This window comes from Lissotriton helveticus, chromosome 7 (assembly GCF_964261635.1).
Source record: "Lissotriton helveticus chromosome 7, aLisHel1.1, whole genome shotgun sequence".
Classification (NCBI taxonomy): domain Eukaryota; kingdom Metazoa; phylum Chordata; class Amphibia; order Caudata; family Salamandridae; genus Lissotriton; species Lissotriton helveticus.
The window spans coordinates 1724076388-1724099493 of record NC_136068.1 but is presented as its reverse complement, the minus strand read 5'-3'; the positions used below and the strand labels follow the sequence as shown (position 1 = coordinate 1724099493).

Genomic DNA, 23106 nt, shown 5'->3' with positions numbered 1-23106 from the left:
AATTAAGATGAAAATCTTTCCCCAAGGTAGAAAACAAAGCTCTGCAGGAGTGAAATAAAGGGGTAGCAGTGTGTGGTAATGGATTAAAGAGTCCTGAGGTGTTTTTAAGACTACCAGCCTTGGTATTTAGAGCACTGAGGTTTAATTGCTAAGACCACCAGTATCTCAACAGAGCTTCAGGCACTATTTATTTTTTTACAAATTGAGGGACATATTAGCGAGAACCTCGTTAAAATTATCACAGTTTTAGCGGCGGGAAACTGCCGCTAAAACAGCGATAATGGGCTTGCTAATATGCGTTATAGAATTCCAATAGAAGCCCAGGTTAGATGTGCAAGACATCTAACCTGGGCTTCTATTGGAATTCTATAACGCATATTAGCAAGCCCATTATCGCTGTTTTAGCAGCAGTTTCCTGCCGCTAAAACTGCGATCATTTTAACGAGGTTCTTGCTAATATGCCCCCAAGTTCTGCTCAAGGATACCTTTCAAACATCCTCACCACAGACAAACGCTAGTTCAACATAAAAAGCTTTTGGTGAAAAAAAATCCTTTTATTCAATAGGCATGCTACCTATAACAAATATAATCAGTTCTAAAAAGAAAAGCCATGTCTTTCAGTCTTCCTTGAAACAGAATTTTGGATGTGAACACTCTGCCTGGACTTAAACTCCAAGCCTGATTTATCATAGTACTATCCGTAATAATAGGGGATGTAGTAGCTGCTGCTGGAGGACGTTCTTGTCGCCAAGAAGTATATCAGGTAAATGACCCAAGCGATGGTAGTCAGAATTCCGATGCATATAGAGATCAGGTTCAGATTCAGGGCGGTCTTTGAATTCTCCTGGGCACCAGCCACATCCCCACGTAGGTTACAGCTGCGGGTCTGTAGGGAGAGAGAAGAAGCTGTTAATCACCTCCATTAGAAACTGCAAAATATGGTATGAAGACCTGAATGAAGGTAAGTTATAATCATTAGTATTATTACTAATGTAATTATTTTTATTATTACTATTAATATCATTATTATTGGTGTTATACCATTATTTAATAATATGATAATAGTAATATTAACAATAATATTAATTGTTAATAGTATTTACTGATGTTAATAATAATGAGTATCATAATGACATTGCCTATAAGGCTGCATGTTATTCCATTTATTTTTGAATCAATTTCATTTTACAGATAAATGTGCATCACTGTGAAAAAGTCGATTATAAATTGGGGTGGATGAAAGTCCACCACAAGTAATAATGACACTATTCTTGTTCAGTACAGGGTGGGTTTTAGTAATTTAAATCCAAGCTCAACCCCTGGTAGCTGTGGCACAGAGCAGATAGGTTTAGCTGAACACAATGTGCAAAGCATTTAAAGAACCAAAACAGTAAAAAAATCGAAACACAACCCAATATAAATCCCACTCCAGTTTATAAAAATACAGACTTTTGATGAACAAAATGAGACCAAAACAGTAAGAATTTGAGAAGGGTAACCTGAGATGTGAATTTTGTAAGTTGTAAATAAAAATAGCCCCAAAAAGCGCAAAGCATCCACCACAGGCAGCTGACCGATCTTCACCCAGTCAAAGGTAGGGCTTGCGGATGGATGCGGATAGGATACAAGGACTAGTTTGGCCCCGGCCAAAGAGGTACCTCTGTACTTAGAAACTTTTATGGAGAAAAAGGGAAAAGCTGAAATCTAGATCTGAAGCCTTACTTGGTGACCGCGGGTTGTTGAAGGATGATGCACCTTTGTGTCAGCATTAAAGTTGAGAAAGCGTGGGAGCAAAGTCCGTGCTCGGATGCTGCTCATTGAAAGTCCCAGCAAAGGCATCAACGTTCGAAATTAGAAACTTTTCTGGAACTCTGATTTTCTTAAGCGGGGCAAACCAGTAAAATAAGGTCTACCAGCGGTTCTATGTTGACGGCTGCTGCTTAACCGGTGACCCCAGTTTTCATTGGTTCCTCAGGGAGAAATTTGGCAACAATCCCCAGCTTTTGCAGTTAGGGCGTGGGCAGTACACTTTAACTCTAGCCAAGGGTTCCAGGACCTTAGGAATAGAACTTGGGATTCAGGACTCCAACACAAGCCACAAGCAGAGTCCAGTGCAACTCCAGTTGAAACTGGTCAGCTGAACTCCTTTAGGCAGGTGACCTTCTTGCAGCATTTGTGTTCCTGTAGCGTAGCTGGAGGTCAGTCAATAGACCTTTGGATAAATGTGGAAGCAAGTCCAGCCTCGGAGTTCACTTCACAGGTCACACAAGCAGGTGCAGTTCTTCTTCTGTCTTCCACTAGTCCAGTAGTGGCACCCTAGGGCACTAAATAAGTGTGCCACAATGCACCACAGTTTTGCTTGACACTAGACTTTGGGTGGGGGTGATGCCTGTCCCCTACCTTACCAGGGGGTAATACAATCTCAGGGCTAACCCTGTCCACTTTTGTAGCAGTTCCTTAATGCTATAATGCAAAGAATACCCCTCTCTTCCTAAAACCAATATGGCAGAACCCTTCTCTCCCTGTGCAGTGCTCCTATGACTACCATCAAGATGTGACAATATAAATGAGGAAACCTTCCCTTGTGCTCATTCAAATCTAATTCTGGAGGCAGCTAATCTTCATTGGGATTGGTGTCTGGGTGACTGGAATCACAATAGATGGGCAGTCCCTGGTGACACAGGACAGTTCCTTCTGAAGGTAATTAAGTTATTGTGCACTACCCTGATAGTCATCCTGTCAGAGAAACAGGACACCTAACCCCAAGTCTTTTGTCTCTGGTCTGGGTGCAAATTCACATTTAATCAAGAAGGCACACATCTCCTTGGTGACAGTAGGAAGTTCAGGCAAATATGATGTTAACTTTTTCAGACAGGATAAATGTAACTTCTTAAAACTACCTTTTGTAAAATATTTTCTATATAGAAATTTGACTTTACTAACGACATTGATTTGTAATAAATATTTTAAAAAGTCGAAGAACTATATTTTTATCTGGATCCGAGGTAGAGAATCCATCATTTAATTTCAATAATACCTCACAATGTTTTCCTATGAAACAGCTAAACATCCTCAGTGAAAATAGTTTTTTAAACCTTTTCGCTGTAAGGGCATTTTTAACATGAAACATTTACATGACCTACATTTAAACGCCATGCACTCTGTCGCATGGGCATCTACGGCTAACTTAGGAATGACTTAATAATATTTAAATCGAGGGTTTGGTCAAAAGGGGTTATTTTGACAAGTCGAATTTACAGTTTAAACACTGACAGCCAGGTTACAAGTGGTAGGCCTGCAGTCATGTTTTGCATTTTCACTTTAGTGTTGGCCAATATGTGCTGCATTCCTCTAGTGACATTTAACTTCCTGGTCCAGGAAGATGTTTTAGGGGGCCAGAGGACATGCCCTGGGGACTGGTGAGCAGAGTCCCAGTGCACTCAAGTCACAAAAACTACTGCATCAGTCCACAAAAATATGGGTGATTATGGCAAAAGACATTTTGGGCTCTCCAGAGACATTGTCATGTAGCTACTGAATATCTTTATACCGTGTTAAGTTAGCATAGGCTCATTAGAGGTTTAAACGCCATTTTTCCTTTTTGCAACTTCTGCACACGACACTTAATTGTTGATTTAGCTTTCACCCTAGTAGTTCGTTGTGGTTTACATGAGAATAATATGTTATTGCTCTGATATCAGCTTTGCTTAATAAACTATGTCTGTACAGAGAGTGCTGAAGTTTCAGGAACAACACGATACAGATTTGTTATGAGGTCTGATCTTCACGGCTTCATAGACATAACATAAGTGCAGCTTCTGCCAACTTTGGGCTTGAGGCTGGTTTTATATTGCTTTGCTTGAGGCACAAATACACACTTGATGCGGTTCACATGAAGAGAGAGCTGGTGTATGCTGATGTGATTCCTTCATGCTAGGACACTAAGGTATGGGCCCGCCCTAATACAACCCAAAGAGACCTTCTTAGCTAATAATATAATATGTGTGTTAGGGAGGGTGAGATATAAGTGTTGTTAACTCTTATTCATTTACAGCATGTTATCATGCTGTCACCGTTCGCTGTTTATGTACTAGTAACTATGCTGGTAACTTTGCTATTGATAATATGTTCACTTGTATTATCTAAGATACTGCGCCTGAGAAGACGGCATTAGTAAATAAACATTTCAAATGCACATGTGTTCTTCTTTACTCCATGTTCTGGTTTGTAATGATAGTATAACGAAAGAGTGTTCATGAGTTCCACGTATCCTGAGGTACTGTAAGTTCATGTTCTGGTTTGTCTAAACATTGGGAGTTTGTTATGACCAATGAGACACTGTAGCTAGCTCGGTAAGGGGTTTGTTGGGTACTTAGGTGAGTTTTGGGTCACCCTAATTCTCCGAGGTTCCAATCCTTTGTGCACAGTTCTGTGTGAGAACAGAAACCCTGCGACATGGCGCCCAACGTTTTCGGTGGTCTTATATCATGACACTCGAGTAGTATATCGTTCAAACCTTAACCCCTTCACATCCGTTTCCGGAAAACGTGGTGTAGGTGAAACCTACCTATTTATGGTCTTTTTCAAGCTCGATTCTTTCTAAAACGGTTTCTTTGAATTACTACCCAGTTGTGCTACAAAGTATTCTTTGTATTTCCGTAATTCCAGTGTTATCATGGCGGCGGTGGCAATTGCGCAACATAGTCGCGTAGCGGTACGCACACATCTACAGACGTACCAAGTCCCGGTGGATGGAATGGCTGTGATTTTAGTGGTGTGTGCTGATCCGGTGTTCCCTTTTGAATTGTTTTACTCTTGGGTTACGTTTCCGGCTGTGGACGCAAATTCTGGTTTGTTCCACTCCTACACGGCCTCCCCTGTACCGGCTGAGTATACACCGTACAGGGCACTGGAAATACCTATTGATCATTGGCAGCATCGAGTTTGGTTTGATGGCGCCCTCCCCCACTCTTTGTCCGCTGCGAGGTTAGGTCCACTCTCAATTCCAGGTACAAACTGGCCTGCGTTGGGTGGTTTTACCCCGCACCCGAATCACGGGGCTTGTACCCTTGCAGAAATTCGAAGGCTACATGTAGTCTCAATTTCCGTGATTCGGGCTTTAGTGCAATACATAGGTCGACATCTCCCGGGTGGTCCCCAGGGGGGTGCGGCCGTTCCAACGGATCGAGGCGGTTTACGTCTTAATCCGGTGATGGTAAATTCGGTTTTTGGTGCACGTCCGGTAGATAACGATGACTTCCCTTTTTGGCTAGCTGAGAAGTTTGACCAACTGGAGGCAGTGTTTCCGAATTCTACTCCTGCTGATAAACATAGAATGTTGACGATCACTTTACCGAAGGATTTAACTCCTGAGCTAGTTGACTGTGAGAGCTGGGGAAAAACATTTGCGGCCGTTTATACGAGGTGCTTCGGCACCCCGTCTATGACCGCACTGCCTGAGATCGTTAAACGTGTTCAGGATGATCACGGACCGGAGGCAGCGGTTGAATTGGGTATGCGCCTGTGTGGTTCGTTTGAGATAGTAAGTGATCTCATACTCTCCAATATTAAAGGAGATGCAGTGAACTTTCAGGTGTCGAATGCTTTGGCTGCTCTGCCCGATACCGATAAACCCCAACAGTTAGCGAAGATAGTTGTGGCCGCTTATAAGACAATTGGCCGCACAAGTAGAGGTCTGAAATATTTTTCAGTAAAGGAGAAAAAACAACCACAGGGACAATCTGCTGTGTCAGATGTCCAGCCCAAGTCCAAAAAACAAAATTGGCCTAAAAAACAGACACAGGGGAAGCAAAATAAGCAGACTCAGGATTCTTTACCTGCAAAACAAGCTCCTGCGCCGACAGAAAAAGTTTATGATTTGCGCGATCGCGCGATGATTAAATCACCTGATCGATTTCAGGGTTCTGATCAACGCTCTCCTCGTTCCTTTCAGGACACATCGGCCCCGAAGACCGATGGAGGAGGAGGCGGACGGGGACGTGGTGGCCAGCAGGGACGTGGCCAACCCCGCCAGACTGACGGCGCGGCGAAGCAGGAGGATTCCACACCACAGCGACCGCAGTTTGCGAAAAAGAAAGTCGCAGCCTTAACAGCGCATAGATATGCCACAGATAGTGAGAACGCGGCTTCGGAATCTGACGTGGGCTCTGACCTTGCTGGACAGCGCGGCGGAGATTACCATAGTCAGAGAGGCGCTGCGTCCACTACTGAGGGTGACAGCGACTGATGTGTACGTTGTAATAGAAACAGCAGATACGAGACTTGCTTCCCCTGAAAGACTTTATGAAATTGTCCTGTTAATTGAAGGTGACATACAGCGCTCCGTTAAAGGGGTATTTTGGGAAAATCTGTCTTCTACGTATGATATTTTGCTTTCGGAGGCTGACTGGCCCCCACCTTTTGTGCTCGCGGCGCCGCGAGGGGAGGAGGTAGTCCTCCCCAGTTTCGCGAACACTGTCTCGAAAGAGCATGCGCAGCATTTTGCAGAAGAGTGGGCTCGGGCTCTCGCACCGGCTCTGTACCGTAACCAATGTGGTTGGGATAAATTGTCGCCTTGCCACGAAATTCCGTTGCGGTCTCAGCCGCACCCTCAACCTCAATATCCCATTCGGCGTGAAGCAAAATCTTCCGTCGCAGAAATCCTTGAACAATTGGAATATCAGGGAGTTATTGAAACGTGTGTGTCACCGATGAATAATCCCCTTTTTACTGTGAACAAACCTGACGGATCATATCGTTTGGTTTTGGATTACCGGCATTTAAACTTGCATTGCCGTAACTGTGCAGTACAGAATACTCACGGCTCTGCCCTTGTGGATAGTCTCGTGCGAAAGCGTTTCAAGACAACGCTTGACATATCCAACGGTTTTTATGCCCACAGATTGGACAGCTTTCGCTCCCAATGGACCAGTTTTACGTGCGCTGGGGTCCAAAAACAATTCCGGCGTCTCCCAATGGGCTATAAGAATAGTCCTGGTATATTTACCGCTCGCATTGTCTCTATTCTGGAGGCACTCGACCCAGATGCTTGTTCGTATGTGGATGATATATATCTCACAGACGACGATATTTGGGAGCATCTGTGTCGTGTAAATTCGGTTATTTGTAACTTCGCTGACATGGGTTACAAATTTAACTTTGCAAAATCTCACATTGCTGAACACACAGTGTTGTTTTTGGGCTATGAGCTCAACAATGAAGGTAGAGGTTTGGCTCCTCACTTCTTAGAGAAGTGCGCACAGTTGCGCGCTCCTACTACACTGAAAAAATTACAGTCCTTGCTGGGTTTCCTAAATTTCGGGAGAACATACATTCCGGAATATGCCCAGCGTATCAAGCCATTGTATGCTTTGATACAACCACATTTTTCTAAATCATGCTGGCTGCCTGAGCATTCAGCCATTTTGCAATCCTTGCAGGCTGATTTGCTCGCTTCTAAGTTCTTACTGACTCGTGACAACCATACCAACCTGGTGATAAGAATAATACCAGGGACAGTGGGTTTCACGTACCTCACTTTTAATGAAGGAGACACAGTACCTATTGCTTACAAGTCACACTTGTACACTTCGGCTGAGATGCGGTTTCCCACTGTGGAAAAGGTTTTAACAGCTGTACAGATGGCTATTCTTAAGGAACGGGCTCTGTCACAAGGGAAACGCATGTTGGTTGTAACACCCTGTCCTCACTTGGAGGCAGTCACGAAAGCCAGTGTACCTAATTCGAAAGCTTTGCACCCTCGGTGGATTCAGTGGGCTGCGTCCTTGACGTCCACGGATGTCACGTTTATTTTTGACGCCTCGTTGCGGTCGCAGGAGTACTTGCAGTATGAGTTTGTTCACCCTGCTCCTCTAGCTATGCGACCTTTGGAGGACTTCCATTGCATCATTTACACTGATGGTTCGGCGCAGGTTGCGCATGGCTCTAAACATGCCTACGTTTCCGCTTGCGCCATTGTGGTCGGTGCTATGTTGAACGATGAGTTCATATCCAGGGAAGTGCACACGTTGCCGCTTGGAGATTGCACAGCACAATTGGCTGAGCTTCGTGCTCTTTTACTTGCGTTGGAGTACGCAGATCCTAGTGTTACTACTCTTATTGTAAGTGATTCTTTCTACTGTGTCCAGTCTTACAATGAAAACTTGTTCTTTTGGATTCAGAATGACTTTCGTGATTCCAAGGGTAGCACAATAAAAAATAAATTGATCTGGGTTCGAGTGGCGGAACTTAAGGATAAGTTACCGCTCGTTTATGTAATTCATACTCTTGGCCATCAGCGTCTTGGGGTTCACGCTGTCGGTAACTCGCTTGCGGATGAAGCGGCGAAATCAGCAGTATCTACATACTTAGCTGCAGCAGTTACTAGGTCCAAAACTAAGATTGATAGCGACATCTTGGCAGCGGTTGCTGCCTGTGAGAAGGGAGGTAAACATCCTTCGGGATTCCCTTCGAAGTACAAATACCACTTAAGTCCCGAAAAGGTTCCTTTTGTGACAATTCCTGGAGTTGGAGAACGTCTGATTCCCAACTCGGATCGCAGGGCTGACTTGATTACAGCGGCGCATGAAGGTGTGGCGTCTGCGCATTCGGGTGTCTCGGCCACTGTAACTCAATTACAACAACGTTTCTGGTGGCGGGGACTGTACAAACAGACGCGTGATTATGTCCTTCTTTGTGACATATGCCAGCAGATTAAACCTTCAACTGCTACGCGTCCGCCACAGACACAGTTGTACATTTGTAATAAACCACTGGGTTGTGTTTATTTGGATCACTGCGGTCCTTTTTCATCTGATACTGCGTATAAGTACATCTTAGTAGCAGTTGACTCATGCACACGCTTTGTGTGGGTATGGCCCCATCGCAGCGCTGATTCACGGACTGTCATTAGAGATTTGCGTGTCTTTATAGGGATTTTTGCCTGTGGTACCTTCCATTCGGATCAGGGTCCGGCTTTCGCCTCTAAGGCGTATAAGGATGCCATGACTTCGTTGGGGGTCCAAGTCAAGTTTTCGTCTCCCTACAGACCTGAGGGTAACAGTGTGATGGAACGAATGAACCGTGATTTAAAGCAATCATTGACAGCTCGAGTTATAGGCACTGGCAGAAACTGGCTTACCCACCTCAATGGCGTGCAGCGTGCTCTTAATAATCTCCCTAGAAGGTCTCTGGGTGGGCGGACCCCATACGAAATGCTCTTTGGCATCAAGATGTACGTCCCTGACCTTGACGGTCTAGACTGTGTGGTTCGCGCCACTTCCTTTGACGCAGATGAACATTGCAATGTTTTACAGAATCTACAAAAGACCAGAGACAGTCTTGCAAAGGAACATTTGCCCTCCACGTCGGATGATGCGTTGCAGATCCCGGTAGTCGGCTGGCTACCCCAAGTTGGAGAACTGGTTCGAGAGAAGATCGATAACTAGAAAGAATTTGGTCCTTCCTATCGAGCTCCGTTCCAGTCCTTGGAGTGAAGGGCACCAGAACAGTCATTTTGCCACCACTTCCTGGTCGTAAGGAAAACAGGTTTATTTCAATTGACAATGTCAAGATACACAGAGTGGCCGATTCTTCTTAGCATGACACCGGCTGTTTCATGTCCTTCCATTGTGAGAAATTCAGTTATGCCCACTGCTTCTATTATTGAGCCTGAAGTGGCCATCGAGTTACCTGCTGTTTCCAGTCCTTTGTTAAATACTTTACACGGAACTAACAATGATGAGATAGACTATACCTACCCCACTGATTTGTCCATGCCTGACCTGCAAGCACGTTTAGCCACGGAATCCAGATTTTCATTTCACTCTGTTTCCCTTGCCTCGAAGAAACCCTCTCGTATTGCAGTTTATGCCAGCCTGTTTAAAAAACCTTTTTTGATTCCCCCTTGGACATACATTTGGCTGGTCCTTTTTACAGTTTACCTTTTTATGTCAATTGGTTTTGTGTTTTATTTTTTTCGACTCATCAATGGACACTATGTCGAGGAAAGAACGTGCATTACACATCTAAATGGAACTTTGGCCCCACTTTCCTCATCTCATTCTACACACAGATTGAAAAGAGACTTAACTTTGGTTAACATCACAGCATGGCCCGTCCTTGATGGAATTGTGTGGGATGCGGTTCGATTTCAAATTCATGGCCCAACGGAAGTCGTTAAAGTTCCTAATGTACTTAGAGTAAATATGGGGGATGTAGTGAAACAAAACATTCGTTCTGATGACTGGGATGTTAATACAGTTGAAAGTTTGTTTTCTGATTTGCAATATTATGCTGCCTTTGATGCTGAGGATTTATATTTAGAATCTGCTAATTATGGTGATTTATTTTGCGACCAACATTATGGCAACCACTTACATAAAACATCATCACGAAGCGATACTGTTAATTTTACACAGTGGGAACATTGCCCAGCGCCTGCACTAGGCAGTTCAGGAACTTTTCTGAAAAAGTATACTTATTTCACTGACTTTAACCAGTCCAATCCCGAGTCCTTTTATTTTAAATTCATAAAAATGCCAATGGCCAAGGTTAGACTTACCGATACTAAATTGTTGTATTCGAAGGCCTTCCTTGATCAATTAGTTATTGGAGGCTACGATGTATGGAAGGAAACAATAGACCTTAAATCAGTCTGGGGTTCAAGAGCCTGGCAGGTACAAGGCATAGAGGCTTTGCACCGTGCATGTCTCATCCCGAATCATATGTTTTTTTTTAATGAAACTATTTCCCAGACCACATGCTTTGGATTGGCTACTTCTAAAAAATTAAACACCCCTACTGTCCCGGATTTGGAGGAATATGATGGTTGGAGTAATTTTACTCAGTTGTCCATTAGAGAATTACAGGCCCTACTCCTTAATTCTTCCTTTAACATTTCCAGTTTGGATCCAAAAGGTTGGTTGCTTTGGCACCGTGGTGCTGATTCTTGTCAGCATCGATTCTTAGGTTTATCTGACGGTTTTAAAACTGTTAGGTCTGATCCCCGTTTTGACTTAGTCCACACTGTCACAACTTATTCTGTAGGCAAATTGTGTCAAAATTGGCTGAAACATTCTACTTTACCTGCAGTTAAAAGTCACCTTTCTAAACTGAATGCAGACGTGGATTTAAATGATTTCATTAAAGGTCCGGCTAGTGGCAGGTCAAAAAGGTGGATATATGCAGTTTACAATGAAATTTGGAAAACATCACAGATTGAGGCTGCTACACGCATTAGGGCCATTGATCAGGCGAATTTGGAGAAAGTGCTTGCAGTTGTTGACAATAGTATTAACGTGCTTTCCTCCCGTATTTACACTTTAGATAATATTGTGTCATCCGTTGTGGATATTGTGCATGATGAAGTGTCAGTATTGTACCATGGTCAAAATCAGTTACGGTCAATCATGCAATTTGCATGGACCCTTCAGACTCTGAAAAATAATAAGGTTCCCTGGACGTACATGAACGTTTCTTCACTCTTTGCCCCGTTTAATTTGACTGACAAACAACGCTTGCTTTCAATACGTGATGCTACCTTTAGTATGTTACATATTGAGAGGTTAGAATCTTTGCCTTTTTCCGTGGCAGAGGCCACTGCTGCAACGTGGCTTATCCACGGTTTAATAACACTGCCTTTTGCTTTATATACATTTTCAAATTGTATGAAATATGTACCAATTGGTCGTTATGAACCATTGGGTAGTGGTTTTCTTCATGAAGTCTGGTCCCTTCCATACACATACAGGTGTTTCAAAGATGGTCAAGCAGTTTATCTAAATGGGGAGGAGTGTACTGAGACACCAGATCATTCATTGATGTGTAGACACATACAATTACACGGTTCATGCAACCAACACCGACCGAATTTGGCTTGTGTTTTGCAAGGCACACCGGTTCCTGCTATCATCCCCACATTTACCTTATTAGGTAATGGTAGTTATTTACTTTTAAATAATGAAGAGTGTTGCGGGTTAATAAAGGGTGTACCTTATATTGTAACAGTAAGTGAACGTGTTATTTGCTGTAGGAATGTTCTGTATCCACCCACACATGAACATAGGGAGTCCTCCATCTGGCCACAGATACCAACCTTGAGAGCAGAATTCAGCGGCATGGCAAGAATAAGGGCTCTTTTGTCCCAGAGGAGGTGGCCTTGAGTTCGGCTCGTGAAACTTTCGTTCTTCACGTAGCGAACGCCCCCCACACAGAGGTTCAGGCCCTTTTAAATACTGATTTGCCTTTACATTTCGGCGAGATGATTCGTACTATCTTTAACGCATCCTCCACAAAGTGGTCTCGTGACTTCCTTTGAAACAATTTTTGGAGTCATCCCTGCTTTCTTTCATTCTATTTTTTCATCTTTGTTTGGTGGATTCCCAGTTTTACTTGCATTAGCAGCGGGCGCTCTAGTGGTTTTCTGTATCTTTAAATATGGATGTCCTTCCTGTACAAGGCACCGCCCGGCAGCTGCTGACGCTGTTCCGCAATCGCATGCTTGAATATTATGGCACGCTGCCGTTAGCGATATTGAGCACGGCATATGGATTATCTTTTCGATTCTCCTACTTCACCTGTGTCCAGCCTGTATTTCACTGCCTGGCCTGTGATTTCGATTGGGCCATTGATTTGTGTCTCTGCGGACCGGTTTCTCCTGACGTCGACTTTAATCAGCTGATGAGTCCTATCATTACTCACGAGTTGGTTTGTCCTGGCGAAAGGATTATGGCCTTAGCAGTTATGCATGGACTAATTGGTCCCTGGAATATACTGGCAGCAGCACAGGATTTCTTGGAACTGAGCTTTCTTGAAAACCCACCGAGCTATCCTCTGATGGTGATAGAGGATCCGGTGCTGGGAGAACACGTATGTTCTTTTCCACTTTTAAATTGGATGGCTGAACTGTTTTCGGATGAAGACGGTGATTTCCTGTTGGAGGCTGTTGCTGCTTATTTTGCATACACAGTTATGTCCTAGACACTTCCGTGTATTGACGTGCTGAAGTGCTAGCATGTCATTGACACTTATTGACTTATCTGTCGCAGTTTTTTATTATTCCCTTGCCTATTGGCTTGAGCCACTATTGTTTTTTTTGGCTATTTTTTAGCATTAAATTTTAATACAAATATTGAGGTATTTTTAATGTTTAGTTTGATAACCATGCTCATATAATGTTGCACTCAGCTCTCATGTGATGGCACTTCTGTTATCTTATTTAGTCCGTTCCCGGATCATGGGGGGGTGTCATGTAGCTACTGAATATCTTTATACCGTGTTAAGTTAGCATAGGCTCATTAGAGGTTTAAACGCCATTTTTCCTTTTTGCAACTTCTGCACACGACACTTAATTGTTGATTTAGCTTTCACCCTAGTAGTTCGTTGTGGTTTACATGAGAATAATATGTTATTGCTCTGATATCAGCTTTGCTTAATAAACAATGTCTGTACAGAGAGTGCTGAAGTTTCAGGAACAACACGATACAGATTTGTTATGAGGTCTGATCTTCACGGCTTCATAGACATAACATAAGTGCAGCTTCTGCCAACTTTGGGCTTGAGGCTGGTTTTATATTGCTTTGCTTGAGGCACAAATACACACTTGATGCGGTTCACATGAAGAGAGAGCTGGTGTATGCTGATGTGATTCCTTCATGCTAGGACACTAAGGTATGGGCCCGCCCTAATACAACCCAAAGAGACCTTCTTAGCTAATAATATAATATGTGTGTTAGGGAGGGTGAGATATAAGTGTTGTTAACTCTTATTCATTTACAGCATGTTATCATGCTGTCACCGTTCGCTGTTTATGTACTAGTAACTATGCTGGTAACTTTGCTATTGATAATATGTTCACTTGTATTATCTAAGATACTGCGCCTGAGAAGACGGCATTAGTAAATAAACATTTCAAATGCACATGTGTTCTTCTTTACTCCATGTTCTGGTTTGTAATGATAGTATAACGAAAGAGTGTTCATGAGTTCCACGTATCCTGAGGTACTGTAAGTTCATGTTCTGGTTTGTCTAAACATTGGGAGTTTGTTATGACCAATGAGACACTGTAGCTAGCTCGGTAAGGGGTTTGTTGGGTACTTAGGTGAGTTTTGGGTCACCCTAATTCTCCGAGGTTCCAATCCTCTGTGCACAGTTCTGTGTGAGAACAGAAACCCTGCGACAACATTTGATTAACAGTTAAAACAAATGTTGATCCATCATGTTCTGGGCTGCACATCATGTGCTGGGCAACCACACATAAGTGGCTTTGGGACAAAAGTCCAATGCAGGGTATTGAAAGGTGTGATGCCCTACTCTGGCACATTTATAGGTATAGCTCTATATTTTTTCTACAGTGACCTCTTCAACCATGCAAGCTCGCTGGCAGTACTCCATGCATTTTTGTTTCCCTTTGGGAGTTTTATGTAGTGCGATCTGAACCCCAAGGTATCAGAGCGCTTTACATGAGCAACTGTTGCATTCCAGAAGTACGCATTCATTTTCAGGCACGAGGAGATTAAGGGGAAGATGTACGACCAGTTTTTGCATGCGCAAACAGGTTTGCGACCCGTTTGCGCATACAAAAACCTACATGGCTAATGTACTAACACTATTTTTTACGAGTCGTAAATAAGTGCGATTTGGGACTCGCTATTAGGAAGGGGCGCTCCCTTCCTAATAGCGACTCAAAAGCCATGTATGAATGTTTTGCGACTGTAATTATGTTAGCAAAACACTCGCAATTTACTGCGGTCTTCATGAGGGTGGTAATGGAGGCCCAAATGGCAATGGTTCCCCTAGGGACCTCTTCCCCTTTGTGACTGACTCTAAAAAATATTTCTTGAGGGCAGGCAGTGGTCCCGGGGCGACTACCTGCCCTTACAAAATAAAACAAAAAGGTTTAATTAAAAAAAAAATACATCCCATTTTCCTTTAAGGAAAACGGGCTGCAATAAAAAAACAGCTTTATTGAAAAGCGGTCCCAGACATGGAGGTCTGCTGGGCCCAGCAGGCCACCATCCTTGGGAGGGCGAGCTATTTCCAAGGGGGTCGCAAATTGCGAGTGGGTCATTGATATTCATGAGCCTCGCATTTTGCGACGGCAATGGGAATCGCTAACAGTGTCTGTGACACTGTTGAACATTGGCTTTTGCAACTTGCAAATTGCAACTCACAATTTTTCACAATTTACGAGTCTCAAAAGCCATTGGTCATACATCTGGCCCTAAGTGATTTGCCCAGAATTACAGAATGTTAAGCCGACACAAGACTCAACCCCGGTTCCACAGCTACAAAGTTGGCAGCTCTAGCCATTACCCCACATTCTCTCCTCCAGCCTGCTTTTTTGTCGATACCAGAGTTCCGATATACGGGGATTCTCATTCTAAATACCAATTGTTACCTCTCACCCAACGCAGATTATGCATTGAGTGGCATAAGTGGCTGTGACTACCACCAGGCATTTCCCCACTAGGCTGGAGCCTTTGTAGACTATTTCTTAAGGCAGGGGGTTGCTGCTGATGCACTGTGAAAGGTTTATTCATTCCCCATACCTGGAGTCCTTTGCCTACATTCATATCAGTTCCATCCTTGAACAAGGTGAGAGAGAAGAATACTTTATTTGATTTGTTAAAATCATAAAGGGTGGAACTTACCACCATATGATACATCAGCATCTTTCAATCAGAATAAAACAACATAAAACAGCATCTTTAAATCAGCATAGAACATAAAACAACACTAGCCCCCATGTCCTGAGCGATTTTGCACAAATATACATAATAAATAAAAACGGGGAGAGAGTTTTTAAATGTTCAAAAGTAAAAAGAAACAGGGGTAGGACTATTGTAAGGCAGTCGCCCTCTCGTTGAGGTGTAGGGGCCTGCAACTGACTGTTATAACAGGGGGTGCTGCACAAATAGGGGCTTATATTTGATTAGATGTAACTGTCCCCTCTTATCTCAAATAAAGTGCTTGCAATGTATAAAAATAACAAAGAAGGGGAGAGGGAGAAGAGTGGCTGTAAAGAGAATAAGGGAGGATCTGTGTCCAGCTACAGGGAGTCCATAAGTCCCAGTTCCTCTTTTACTGCCGTATTTTTTCCAATCTCTTGAGCAGCAAATACCGGGAATTTTACGGTTTTACAGGAAAGTTGTATTGAGGTCCCGCTGAGGCATTTATCACAGCTGCCCTGCAGGTCCTGACTTGTAATTCTCTTAAGAGTGGCTTCAGGAGGATATTTCTTGGATTTTGTAAGGCCGGGCAAATACATATTAGATGCAGTAACGACTCTGCTCCCTTGTTACAGAGGCGACAATCCAAAGTTGACCAGGTCCGTAGCCATGCAGGGGTACGGTCTTTGCTCGGGAACCACCCCAACCTCAGTAGACTTAGTTTCCTCTTGTGGTGGTCCCTGAAACATTCTTGTAAATAGGATTGTTGTTTCAGTTGGTTGTATGTTGGCATCACAAACCAGGCATGGCTTTTGCCAGCCACTAATCCTTTGACTATTTGCTGCGATGTTTGTTTGACGACTTAGTTGGTGATTCATTTAAAAGCAGTATATGTCATTGAACAAGGTATGTCTTGGGCTAGTGGTTGTGTGCTTCACTGTATGGCTTATAAATAGTTGGGTCTCTTTGGCCATCACAAAATAATGGTGTTTTGTGTGTAGTTTATTGATAATCATCACATGAACTCTTGTTGACTTCATCCATGAAACTAGTGCAGTTGGAGGGTGGGAAGGGGATTTGGAACCTAAAACCTGCCCTCAGTCAAATCATTTATCATCCATTTTCCGAGCTTTGCCTACTTCACATGACTATGTGGGAAGAGATGGGCCATTTTGAGGACATTACACATAATAGATTGATTCATACTGGTCTTACTGGGGACTCTGGCCTCAACAGTCCAAAAAATCTGCCCATCAACAAGGACAAGATGTTTCAGCAAAGGGATATAAGTACTACCCCAGCGAGTAGTTTGTTCATCCTTTTATCCCGGTCACCCACAAGAACATCATTGACAGTTGAGTCCGGATACCTCGTTCTCTGCCGGGAGCGTGTGTGCCCGTAATTTTGGTCACACTGCACTTGCACTTTAGGCATCAGCCCTAGTTTTTATTTCTTTGCTTTTAACAGTGTGATTTCATTGTTATTATTGTGTGTGCCTTTTTAACTAACTTTTTTACGCATGACCGCGGTGCCCGCCTGTTAGAGCGGACCAGCTTCCTTAGGTCAGCATTGTGGTCTTTTTAGGCCCTGCCTCTTTAAATCACCGGATGCGGCGAACGCGCAGCCTGGGACAGTTGAGTCCGGGTACCTCCCTCTCTCCCAGGAGCGTGTGTGCCAGTAATATTGGTCACACTGCACTTGCACTTTGGGCATCAGCCCTAGTTTTTATTTCTTTGCTTTTATCAGTGTGATTTCAGTGTTAATTACTGTGTGTGCCTATTTAACTAACTTTTTAAAGCATGACCGGGGTGCCTGCCTGTTAGAGCGGACCAGCTTACTCAGGTCAGCGTTGTAGCCAGTCTTCCTCACAGTCCGGACGTGGTAACAGTTAGACAAGATAATATCAGTGCCCTCCTGCTAAACTGCCGTTCTTTGAACAAACATGATTTACATATTCATGATTTAATACTTGAGGAAAAGCCAGACTTACTGTTTCTGACCGAAACCTGGCTCACTGAAAATTCGAACTCGACAGTTGCAATAGCCATTTCCCCAGACAACTCTATTCTGAGGAAAGACCGTATTGGAGGCAAGGGGGGTGGAATCACAATTGTCAGCAAGATGGACTTCCCCATTACCTCCATTCTTATGGAGGATATTGAATGGGCAAAGTGCCTTAGCTTTCAGTGTACACTCTACTCCCATCAATGCGTAGCTGGACTTCTAATTTATGAACCCCCAGGCCATACAGGGGCATTTTTAAAGTCTTTCAATGACTCTATCGCATCACTGGCCCCAAGATTCAAACATTTTCTTGTCTTGGGGGATTTCAACATCCATATGGACAATCAGGCAATTGCCGACACAGTTTCTTTACTGGAATCCATGGACACTTTAAATCTTTCCCCATAAGTCCTTGCCCACTTCTTGCCCACATGCGTAACAAGGGTCATATCCTCGATAAAATCTTTTCCAACATTACAATTCAAATGGATGCACCTATGTTTTTACCTTGGTCAGACCACTTTTTAATCGGCTTTAAGCTACCAAATTTATTGAAACACCGGCAGACCCAGGTGAAGCAGGTATCATTCACATCTAGGCCTTTGCTTTGAATTACCCTGGAGGCCCTCAAAGACAAACAGGCCCGGCACTCGCTCTGGCTGAGTGGAAACATAGAGAGGGATGCTCAGTCCCTAAAAAATTGGGTCAAGCAAGGTACGTGGGCCTCGCGTCCCTTTGATCTCTCGCCCTCCCAAACCTGTACGATGCTCAGCTCCATGGTTCAATGCAACCTTGAAACAGTGTAGAAAGGACTGTAAACGTCTGGAAAAGAGCGTGGAGAAAATATTTTAGTGAGGAAAACAAAGAAAGTTATAAAAATTCCTTAAGAGCCTACCACAAGAGGATTCAGGAGGAAAAGAAAACATTCTTTGCATTTAAAATTGAGTCCTCGGGGAACAAAAGCAGCGAAATTTTCAGTATTGTGAAAAGTTTCTCTTCACCTAGTGCTGTGTCCAGTCATCCCTCCTTCTCCTTGGATTGGATTAAACAGTTAGCAAACTTTTTCTATACAAAAATCACAACTATCCAATCTTCCTTTGGAGTGTCTTGTAGGCTAGAAACTAAGGCCTCCTCCTCACTCTGCCGTCTGATCCAGGCGGGAAGTGCCTCCCTCTCCTATTTACCCCCCAATTTCCCTAGAAACCTCTTTGATAATAATGAAGGGCCTGAAGTCTGGCTCCCCTTCGGACCCTTGCCCTTCAAAATTTCTGGCCTCAATGGCGGAGATACTTAATCCTACAGTCAATAGCATTCCAAACTTGTCTCTTTGCAATGGCCAGGTTCCCTCAAATTAGAAGAGTGCCAAAGTCATTCCTTTGCCTAAAAAACCTTCAGCTGACCCAACAATACTATACAATTACAGACCTATCTTATTACTTTCGTTTTTTGCAAAAACAATAGAATCATACGTACACTTGGTGATCTCCAACTTTGTAAATAATCTCCTCCATACGAGCCAGTCGGGGTTCAGACCAAACTTTAGTACAGAGACTGCAGGAGTGCGGCCTGGGCGGCATGGTGTTGAAATGGTTTTCCTTCTTGAAGGATAGAAAACAAGAGGTCTGGTCCCCCCCCTTTGGTAGCCAGTATTCCTCCCTTGAAAGTCAATGTTCTGCAGGGCTCCATCCTGAGCCTGGTACTTTTTAATCTGTAAATGGCCCCCCTGGCCACCCTAGATGAAGCTGGTGAGGCAATGATTATATCCTACGCCGACAACACTCAGTTCTTGTTTACAAGTAGGAAGGGGGAGGACTTTAACGGGGAGAAGATTAATAATTGTCTGACAGAAGTTGACTCCTGGGTCAGACTTAACCAACTCAAATGCAACCCCAAAAAGTCTGAAATTATCTTCTTTGGTACCCCTCTACAGGATGTCTGGAAACAATAGTGGCCAGCTGAAATGTCTCCTCCCCAGGCAGCGGTTAATACTGTCAAAAACGTGGGAGTAAAAATGGACGACGCCTTATCCATGCAAACACAAGTCCAGGCAGTAGCTGGCATGGGTTTCGGACTCCTGAAAATGCTCAGGAAATGTCTCTACCTACTGCTGATCCCGCACAGAAAGACGGTCGTACAGGCCCTTGTCACCTCCAGATTGGACTGACAGAAGTTGACTCCTGGGTCAGACTTAACCAACTCAAATGCAACCCCAAAAAGTCTGAAATTATCTTCTTTGGTACCCCTCCACAGGATGTCTGGAAACAATAGTGGCCAGCTGAAATGTCTCCTCCCCAGGCAGCGGTTAATACTGTCAAAAACGTGGGAGTAAAAATGGACGACGCCTTATCCATGCAAACACAAGTCCAGGCAGTAGCTGGCATGGGTTTCGGACTCCTGAAAATGCTCAGGAAATGTCTCTACCTACTGCTGATCCCGCACAGAAAGACGGTCGTACAGGCCCTTGTCACCTCCAGATTGGACTGACAGAAGTTGACTCCTGGGTCAGACTTAACCAACTCAAATGCAACCCCAAAAAGTCTGAAATTATCTTCTTTGGTACCCCTCCACAGGATGTCTGGAAACAATAGTGGCCAGCTGAAATGTCTCCTCCCCAGGCAGCGGTTAATACTGTCAAAAACGTGGGAGTAAAAATGGACGACGCCTTATCCATGCAAACACAAGTCCAGGCAGTAGCTGGCATGGGTTTCGGACTCCTGAAAATGCTCAGGAAATGTCTCTACCTACTGCTGATCCCGCACAGAAAGACGGTCGTACAGGCCCTTGTCACCTCCAGATTGGACTATGTAAATGTCCTCTATTTGGGCGTGCCGGAGTTCTTACTGAACAGACTTCAAATTGTGAAGAAAGAAAGAAAGAAAGAAAGAAAGAAAGAAAGAAAGAAAGAAAGAAGTGAATACTATTAAAGCTGTGGATAACGTAATACAGATCAGTTTCAAATGGATGCGATCTGTTATGCTGAGAAATACCTTTTGGAGTGCCCTTTTCTTAGCTGAAAAAGTCAGATAAACAATAAGGTTTCCCAAAAGGTACTTACAACAGCATTAACAGGTGACAGGAACTGATACATTGTGGACAAGGGCTGTGCTTATATCTGGTATAGGCAAAAGAAACAATTAATGGACCGAATGCTGACACTGCAAGCATTTGCCCCCAGTCACAAGGATCTGGGTTAAATTCATCATTCTTTTCCTCACCACACCACCCCAGGTTGGACCCATCCATATGCAAATCAGTTTTGACCCTGTTCCTCATGGGAACAGCACAACCCGAACTGCCAAGCCAGGTCCTCCTTGGACCTGAAAAAAGCTTCCTGGGACCAGTTTCAGGGCAACGCCATTCATCAGCCAGGCTAGCTTGAATCCAATGGTGTATTGAGAACTGGACCCACATCTAAACACACTCTTCCCACTTAGGGCGACATGCAAAATAAACAATTGATGGATGGAATGCTGGACAATGCAAACATTCACCCCCAGTAACAAGGATCTGGGTTTAATCCATCATTCTTTTGCTCACCACACCACCCCAGTTTGGACCAAGCCATATGCAAATCAGTGATGAACCTGTTTCTTGTGGGAATAGTCCAGCCCTAACTTCCTAGCCAGATACTTCGTGGACCAGAAACAAGCATCCTGGGACCGGTTTCAGGGCATCACCCTTCATCAGCCAGAGTAGCTTGAATCCAATGGTGTAGTGAGCACAGGACCAGGGTCAAGACTGATTTGCATATGGCTGGGTCCAAACTGGGGTGATGTGATGAGAAAAGGAATGATGGATTTAACTTTGTGACCAGTGGTGAATGTTTGCATTGTTCAGCATTCTGTCAATCAATTGTTTCTTTTGCATACATCTGGTATTGAGCATCCTACTGTCCCATCAGACTCTAAACACAAAGGAAATATCAAATTAATAAATTAAAAGCAAAAACATTAGCCCAGAAAGGAACTAGATTGTTTGCGGATGTGCTCGTAGTAAAAGAGCAAAATGTAGTCACTCAAAGTGAAGTTATCAGTGGCTGAAGTGGGCTGACCATCTGCCCCATGCTGTATGCTTTAGTAGGTGCAATAAAATGTGAATGAGAAAGAGCCCCAGGACGCCGCAGCTAAGGTAAGCCATTTTCCTTACTTTTAAATTGGTTTAATTATTAATAGGGCAGGAGGGAGGCAGGGGCTTGCAAACTCCTTGCTGCTGTGGAGTGTGCAGAGTTTTGCCTACTTCCCGAAGCGCAGAGTAAGCAAAACTCTGCACCGTCTGCGGACGGAGCGGTGCTCTCGCCCACAGTTAATCATTTGTACATATTTTGTGAACGTTGGTGGAGCTTGGTTGGGTTTTTTTTAAGCTCCATTGTGAGAAAGTGCCCTCTTTCTGCATGTTTGCCCCCACTTGTTGCTGAACTACTGATGTACTTTGACTGAGTGTTCCCTGGGCTTCTGATAATCAGGTACCCAAGGCCTATGTTCTTTCCCTAAAACTACATTGAAGACCAAACCCAAAAGGGCACTCTGGCCACAGGTCAGCACATGGTAAATGGTACCACAGGTACCCAGGGATCTGTGACTATGGAAGGCCTCTAAGGGCTGCAGCTCTTATTTTGCTACCCTTAGATGCCCTGTAACTTTACACTCACACACTGCCTTTGCAGGCTGCGTGTTTTGGTGCAGAACAAAGTGAAGAGTCGACATGGCACACATACCTGTGTGCCATGCCTACAACCCACTGCCCTGGCATAGATCAGCCACCCCTCTAGCTGGGCGCACTATACCAGTGGGGAGGGTACAGGTGCATGAGCCCTGTACCCCTAAAGTGTCTAAGCCAATTCTTGGATCGTGTAAATACAGTAATGCTACTAAGAGTATATATATTAAGAAGGGGGACTCGAGGGGGCTCTGAACTGCACTTTGGCCTCACCTCCCAATGAACTCTGAAGGCTGCGTCCATCACGAATACCGGCTCCATAGTGATTTCCCCACAGCACTTTCACGTCCACACGAGGCATCACACTAGCCTTGTGGGAGTTGTAGTTCCACCACACGGGACTACACCTGAGAGCTGATCCACACCCAGTGGGAGGAGCCAGGTGATTGTCTACAGCAGCGTGATGGGACGACGCCTCGCAGCACCAGGAGCAGTTGGAGAGGGGCGCTGAGGAAGGCAGTAATAGCCGAAATGCATCCGCCCGAGCCCATGGTGTAATAAAGTGCTCCTGAAAAGTCTCTGTTCTGGGATACGTCTCTTTTCTTGCGGAAGGGGAATGTGGCAGACATTGAGCGCCTTGCCAGAGCGCTACGTACGTGATCCCCCGCTGCACAAGTGGTTTGGACTTACTGGCCAGCTCGTCGGAGCAATTTTGTTTGCATTGCGTCAGCAATGGAGTCCAGCACCCACCAGGACGCTTGGTGACACAACGCGGTCA

General features: G+C 44.2%; 1 protein-coding gene across 1 annotated transcript in view; it reads right to left on the bottom strand.

Moving 5' to 3' along the window:
• Positions 1-492: 492 nt before the first annotated feature.
• The window catches only part of LOC144767646 (transmembrane protein 91-like), a 40004-nt gene continuing 17390 nt past the window's right edge, over positions 493-23106 (bottom strand). The window contains exon 2 of the mRNA XM_078651044.1: positions 493-886. Coding sequence (XP_078507170.1) covers positions 695-886 — 192 coding nt within the window. The 3' untranslated portion in view covers positions 493-694. The remainder of the gene's footprint in view (positions 887-23106) is intronic.